The sequence below is a fragment of the Sycon ciliatum genome, chromosome 11, assembly GCF_964019385.1.
Source record: "Sycon ciliatum chromosome 11, ocSycCili1.1, whole genome shotgun sequence".
Lineage (NCBI taxonomy): Eukaryota > Metazoa > Porifera > Calcarea > Leucosolenida > Sycettidae > Sycon > Sycon ciliatum.
The window spans coordinates 23865358-23872857 of NC_088653.1; the positions used below are offsets into that span (position 1 = coordinate 23865358).

General features: G+C 49.6%; 1 protein-coding gene across 1 annotated transcript in view; it reads right to left on the reverse strand.

The window, feature by feature from the left end:
• The window catches only part of LOC135827200 (uncharacterized), a 45281-nt gene that overhangs the window by 1489 nt on the left and 36292 nt on the right, over nucleotides 1-7500 (reverse strand). Inside the window, exons 8-11 of the mRNA XM_065339729.1 lie at nucleotides 6363-6599; nucleotides 5592-5981; nucleotides 5104-5169; nucleotides 1-134 (exon numbers count right to left, since the gene is read on the reverse strand). The exon at nucleotides 1-134 is cut by the window's left edge and continues 115 nt beyond it. Of these exons, the coding sequence (XP_065195801.1) occupies nucleotides 1-134; nucleotides 5104-5169; nucleotides 5592-5981; nucleotides 6363-6599 (827 nt within the window). The remainder of the gene's footprint in view (nucleotides 135-5103; nucleotides 5170-5591; nucleotides 5982-6362; nucleotides 6600-7500) is intronic.

Consider the following 7500-nt stretch of genomic DNA (forward strand, 5'->3'; position numbering starts at 1 on the left):
AGCGCTGACAGTCTGCATCGTGAGTGATGTGAAAGTAGGACGCACAGCCATTCCCAGGATAGTCTGCAGGACTATCGTACCATTGGTTCCAGTTGGGACCCCGGCAGCAATGAGATGTGAGCCAACAGTTGCACCTGTGTATGGACATACAACAGACATGCATACAGACACACATGAACACACGAACACACACGCACAGACAAACACACACACATACTGTACTGTACTTTACTGTACTTGTCCAATGCCATCACTGGTCAAGCGAGTCTCCCCCGAAAAGGGAAGAGATATTCACAAGGAATCTGGGAAAGATGACTCGATTGGCTATTGAACCGCCCAACAGCCGACGCCACCTGAAATCCCATACTCTGGGTAGACTTCAAAATGATCCCACTTATGGGCTTAGCACACCTCAGTAAGTTGGCGAGGACAATTTGCAGAAAGGGATTCACGGCATCAAGGTATTCGTCCCGGGATCCAACTGCAGTTACCTCTGCCCCCAGTGAAGAAAATACTTGCTACTAGTGCGAGTGGCTAAATCAGAGTGGATCTGATAACAGCTTCACTAGCACCATGATTACACAAGAGTTGACTAGCCACAAGTACTCCCTGGACAGGGGTTGTCCCAAAAGGTTTCGTCGTCCCTGAAACCAACAGGATTCGTTTGAAGAGAGGCAGTGCAACCCAAAAACGCAAGTCGACCGACACATGCGATTTTCGTCGTCCAGCATAGCAAGCTGTGTTCTTTTCAGAGGGAGGGGAAGAGGTCCAAGCACGAAAGGAACGATGTTCGTTTTAGGGACGACAACACTTTTGCGACGACTCCTTAAATTCACATGTATGGATGCTTCAAATAAAAAGTAGAATTATGAATGCTAGAAGCAACACAGATGGCAGATACAACATTACACCTTCAAGCAGCCGAGCCCGTTGGCAGCAGACACAACGCCCTCCGGCACAACCCACCAACCGAGCTAGCTCGTGCGTGCACACATATACACACATATACACACACATATACACACACACACACACACACACACACACACACACACATACACGCACACAGATATATACACACAATAGCCCCATCCCTCACACAAACAAGTCAACAATAAGGAATCTTTGGATTGAGGAGTGCTGGTTTCGAAACAACTGGTTTGAAGCTCAAAGTAGAGCTGGTGTTAGCTCAGAGCAGAGCTGCTGTTGGCTCAGAGCAGAGCTGCTGTTAGCTCAAAGTAGAGCTGCTGTTATCTCAAAGTAGAGCTGCGGTTAGCTCAAGCTCAGAGCAGAGCTGCTGTTAGCTCAAAGTAGAGCTGCTGTTAGCTCAAAGTAGAGCTGCGGTTAGCTCAAAGTAGAGCTGCGGTTAGCTCAAAGTAGAGCTGCTGTTAGCTCAAAGTAGAGCTGCGATTAGCTCAAAGTAGAGCTGCGGTTAGCTCAAAGTAGAGCTGCTGTTAGCTCAAAGTAGAGCTTCTGTTAGCTCAAAGTAGAGCTGCGGTTAGCTCAAATTAGAGCTGCTGTTAGCTCAAAGTAGAGCTGCTGTTACCTCAAAGTAGAGCTGCTGTTAGCTCAACGTAGAGCTGCAATGCTAAATGGATGTAATATAGCGCAAGGCAGAGCCGCAGCAAATAGCTAGATAACACCAGTTGTTAGAGTGGACCCATGAAACCAGCACTCCGTTAGCTAAGCACTATTGACGCACAGCAAGGGTCAATTAATGTCAGCACAGGCAAGCATTGCGCAGCTAGAGTTCAGTAGCTCATTACTCACCCGAGTTGGGGATCATGCCATCCATGGCACGGCAGCAAGTCGGGACGATAGCTGGCGCTTAGCGCTTGTTGTAGTCCGGATGTAGCATAGACACGCATCGCTCTTTCCACTGACCTGCCACTCGGAAGAAGGAGTCGGGAGCACTAGCCATAGCAGCGGTGGTGGCTGCACCAATGTGGACCGAATGCCCGGAGTTGTTCGACTGGGATGGTACACCGACCGCAGCGACAAGAGACCATACTGTTACTGTGAATGACTGCCTGGTCAGCTGCTGTCTGTTCGGAAGTACGAACAAGAGTTGCTCCGGTCCCTCGCGACGAGTGACAAATGGGTAGCTAACAATGGCACGGACCGGGCAGTACGGCGGTAGAGACGGGCCACTGTCACTAGTAACGCCTTCACCGAATGGGTCCGTCTTGGACGAAAGCAGGAAGAGTTGCAGGCGTCCGTCACCAGTGGAGCTAGCACAGCCCCGTGTGATGCCATTAGTGAATTCAGCACACCGAAGAAAATCCAAAGAAGCAGCATGGCGGCTTGGTAGAGCAGCTTGTCATGGCCATTCAGGATACTACTTTTCCGGCGTGCTTCCGTCAGGTGTCGTAGGATTGGCATAGTTATAGGAAGGCGAGGGGTGAGTACAGCCGTACTATGGCATCGCTGGATGCCCTTCAACACCCTCTTCAGAAGCCACGCATCTACTAAGGGGCCGGCAAACCCATTCTCAAGGTGGGCTTTATGCACCGCACTCGCATACACAGATACAGTTCAGGGCACGCTGATCATAAATCACGCATGAATGTATGTCCAGGAACGATGACTCGGGCAGCAAAAGTGAGCTTCCCCATGAGGGACTCGAGTTGACGCTGGCCGATGCTGCGCTTGCTGATAGTAGCCATGAGTGGCGCACGGATCTCGGACAGCTTGTCCTCTGGTAGCCGAAGCTTCGTGGCGCTCACAGTCTAGGACAATACCAAGGAAGGTCAATGATGGTGATGGCCCTTCGAGCTGGGATGAAGCAAAGAGGAGTGCCGAGATACGTGAATGCCCGGAGGGGGATGGTGAGTTGCTGGTTGGCTGCAGCCAAACCAGTGGAGATATCAAGAAAGTCATCGAGGTAATGAAGCGGGTGATCTATAGCAAACTCGTGCTGCATGATCCAGTTGACTGCTTTGGCTACTGAGTCAAAGACGGCTGGGCGGGAGCAGGGGCCGAAAGGCAGAAAGCGCTCGTAGTAGTAGGAGCCTTCCCAGCGAAGTCCTGACGGCGGACTGGGATCTGCTGAAATGCACTGCGTACATTGAGCTTGGACAAATACACAGGCTGTGGGCATGACATGATGATGTTGATCGTGTTGCCAATGCTCGCGTAGTGCAGAGAGAGCGGCTCGGCAGGAATGCTGTCGTTCGCGCCGGTGCCTTCCGGACTAGACAGATGGTGTATCATTCGCAGCTTGCCGTTCTTTTTGGGGATGGCACCAATACCAGAGCGCAAAAGAACTGAAATGGAGGTGACGGAAATGGGCCTGTGGTCTCGCTGCGGGTGCAGGAAGCAGCTAATTGCTCGGATATAAATGCCGAGTGAGTGAAAGTCAAGGGTAGATTATTAGAGAAAACCGAAATGTCGTGTTGGCCGGCAGATCCAAGAGTAAAGCCACCGCGCAGGCCATGGAGAACATACGCAGCACATGATTGATCTGAGTGGTTACGTAACAGGCGGGCAAAGTGGTCAGCTAGCAGTGTGGTGTCTGCAGAGTGTATAGGAAAGAAGCTACGTACCCAGTCAAGCGATTCAGTAGCCATTTTGCTAGGAGCGGCGGGTGGCCGATTGGCTCCGCGCTGCTGCTGGTTGCACATGATGCATGGGTGGTCCTTGCCACACTGGCTGCAGGTGTGGGAGAAGCGGCACGACGACGAAAAACAGCGACCTCCATTGAAGTTGCGGCAGATTTCTTGGCCGTCGCTGGTATGGTTACGACCACTGGAGGTAAATGCTGCTGGCTTGGGGACGAAAAGGACACAAACCGCCCCTGGATGGACCGTCTTACATTGAGCGCATTTTGGGTGTGCATGGCCTGTGACAGCTATCTGCCATAGGTTAACGTCGATGGTGTCCAACCTCTTCGTGCCTGGTTACTGGGCCACGAGTATCCGCAGCTGGCAGTCGTACTCTAGCCCCGCGTTTGGGAAGAACTGGCGGTTTGCAGTCAGGATCAACTGCTGGTACGCAATCAGCTCAGCAGTTCAGCAGTGCGGTGTAGGGCAGCAGCCGTGATAACAGATCATGTATGTGGTCCATGCCTCGAGCCGGGTAGCTACATGTATAATTATCTTGAACCTTGCGACGCACTTGCTTCGCGTCACCCGACTCAACGATTTTTAGCTGGCTATCGTTATTCGGGCTGTGCACAAGCCGGAATGTTGGGCCGGAAGTGTGCAAGAATTTCAGGCAACAAACTTGAAAAATCTACGAACTCCCTTCGCAAGATACGTTCTTGCACAGCCTTGGGCACAGCTGGTGCAGGTGGCTGATCGGGTGGGTTACAGGAGCTTGGCCTGGCGTAGTGGCGGCAGCAGCCGCATTGCCTTGGCCTTGGCCTTGGGTGAGGAGCGGCACAATGCTCTCCGATAATAATAAAATGGCGGCCGACAAAGCCGACTACACCTCGTCCCGTACGGGAGCGCAGAGATCCGTTGAGCCTGCGTCACCTGAACTGGCGGAGGAGGCATTGGTGCACGTCGGGCTTCTCGGCTTGCGAGCCGTGTGCGCACTGTCATGTTGCTGGTTCTCCTGGCCGGAGCAGACCTCACAACCAAGGGCTAGTTGTGCCAGCAAACGGTCCTGTAAAATACTTTTACTAAGTTTCCTTTCGGATTCAAGCCGCGCTGAGAAGGCTCGCCGCGGAGGGCTTGGCAAGGCATTGCCTTGACAGTGTCGATAGTTAAGTCAGACATACTGAAAAAATACAGTGTCGAGGGGACACTCGGGCTGGCAGCAAAGCTACGAAAGGAAAAGAAACACTGCTGAAGCACGATCCGTTGTCTGGAAGAGCACAACAGGGCAAGCAAGATTTGTTTTTCTTTTCCGCAAAATGGGCTGGTGCCATTTGTGATGATGCAGCAAAACAAAGCGCATGACGTCAGTCTTGAATGCAGTACAAAGCAATGCAGTGCAGTGTGTGCGCTAGTTCGGATTGTTGCTAACAAGTACTAGCACAGCTAGTACACCATATACACACACACACACATACCCATACGCATACACACACACACACACATACACATACACATACACACACACACACACACACACACACACATAATAGAATGCTCTTACAGCGTGTAGAATTCCAGCTGAAACCAGCAGAGCAGGTGCAAGCAGGAATGTTGAGTGGGCATAGAGCTGCAAAAGAAAACACAGAGACAAATGCGAGGATGCGAGGAAGACCAGGTATGAGACATGGGGTATAGGAAGACAAAGTTGATGAGCTGAAAGTTTGACAAGAAAAAGTCAGGACAATATCTATCATATGAACCTAGTCATTCTGGTGCTTGCTGGACCCAGTCAGTCATACAGGTTTTGAAAATATACGGTTTACCCATACCTACATCAAATAGTTCTTGAGTTACAGCTGATAGAATGCACATGTGTTTGTGTAACCATCCGCATATACATTCAGTTAGACCGGTAAAGGTCTTTAACCTCTTTAGCGCGAAATCGTTCTAGGGTCACGATTGGTTGCATGCACAATCATGTGTTTGCATAACCATCCCTCATTTACATTGAATTAGACCCAAAAATGGGTTTTAAGATAACAAACTTACGTGTCTGTCCCAGTATGATGTCAGTGTTGACAGTGAGGCGGAGAGGTGGTGTAATGTATTTAGTTTTCGCCGTCGGTCCAGAGCCTGTGGTGACCTGGAAGACGACCTCGTAAACACCATACAGTAGAGAAGTAGGGGAGCTGGCATTCATGGAGATGGCTGTATATGTTGGCCGATTACAAGTATCAGGAGGACTTGAACCATAGCAATCAGCATTGAAGATGCGATAATGAGCAGTAGGGGTAGGTGTGCCAGCAACCTTCCAGGTGGTTTGAGCAGTAAGAGGGCGAGTTGGAGAAGCAGCACTGCTTGCCACCGTACCCTGCATCATGTAATTGCGCGAGTCCTTCATCATTGCGAGCAAGTTGTTCTGGGTCACCTCAGATTCATCTACAGAGGACAGACAGGTTCGTATACACATGCACATACACATTATGTCTCCGTGATCTCCTTGATTTTTCCAAGTCGTTGCATGAAAGACTGCTTGCATCATTTGTCACTCCCGAGTCTGTACTTAGCATGCACACTCAGGATTCACATTAGTGCGTAGAAAAGCGAGGGTGCTGAACGGCCTCAAAAATGCTAAATGGACCAATCAGCAGTCAGCATTTCGTCGCATTTTCACTGGAAGAAGTTGATGTTTGAAGGAGCACGCATCACTACAGCAAGGTTCCACGAAGCTGAGACTTGAGGGCTGAAGTGCATGCTTTTGAAAGTTAACCAACAACTCCCTTGCACGGACACACAGGTACACGTTCACTGCCGACTCACCCTTTATGTAGACATTGAGAGGTGTTGTAGAGCCCACTGCAAACACAGCAACTACGACCTGTGTGGTAGCAAGGCCTGCTGGAATAGCGCTAGGATGATAAGTGGATGACAGCATCTGGTTGTGCAGAGTGACAACTTCAGGAGTGTTGTTAGCAGCGATCATTGTAATCACCAGGTCGTATGAGGTTTGGTTATGAACATCGGTAAGAGCGATCAGCAAACTACCCAGCGCAGTGCCTGTTGAAACATAATTACACACATGTTGACACTGGGAAACTGAAATAATAGGATTTGCATGCAGAATGTCAAGTTCAGCGGAGAAGTGCCTTGGCATTATACATCTTTCTAGTACCCAGTAGCTCTACAGTTGTTACATGTGAATGGATTGGGTATGTTGCTTCGAAAAGCGTGTGTGTGTGTGCGTGTGTGTGTATGTGCGTGTCTGTGCAAATGTGCGTGAGTGGATGTGTGTGTGTCCAAATTGCGTGTGTGTGTGCAAATGCGCATGTGTGTTTGTGCGAGTGCGTGTGCAAATGTGCGAATGTGTGTGTGCAAATGTGCGAGTGCATGTGTGCAAATGTGCATGTTTTTTTTCTTTTTTTTTCTACAAAATCCACATATCTCCAGAGACTGGGGTGAATGATGGAGTGTGGTGGTGGGGCCCATTAAGCTTCGCCGACCAGAGGTCTCGGCTTCATAGCTCCATGGACGCACCAATGTGTGTGAATGTGTGCAAATGTGCATGTGCGAGTGCAAATGTGCGAGTAGTAGTAGTAGTGGTAGTGGTAGTGGTAGTGGTAGTGGTAGTGGTAGTGGTAGTGGTAGTGGTAGTGGTAGTGGTAGTGGTAGTGGTAGTGGTAGTGGTAGTGATAGTGGTAGTGGTAGTGGTAGTGGTAGTGGTAGTGGTAGTGGTAGTGGTAGTAGTAGTAGTAGTAGTAGTAGTAGTAGTAGTAGTAGTAGTAGTAGTAGTAGTAGTAGTAGTAGTAGTAGTAGTAGTAGTAGTAGTAGTAGTAGTAGTAGTAGTAGTAGTAGTAGTAGTAGTAGTAGTAGTAGTAGTAGTAGTAGTAGTAGTAGTAGTAGTAGTAGTAGTAGTAGTAGTAGTAGTAGTAGTAGTAGTAGTAGTAGTAGTAGTAGTAGT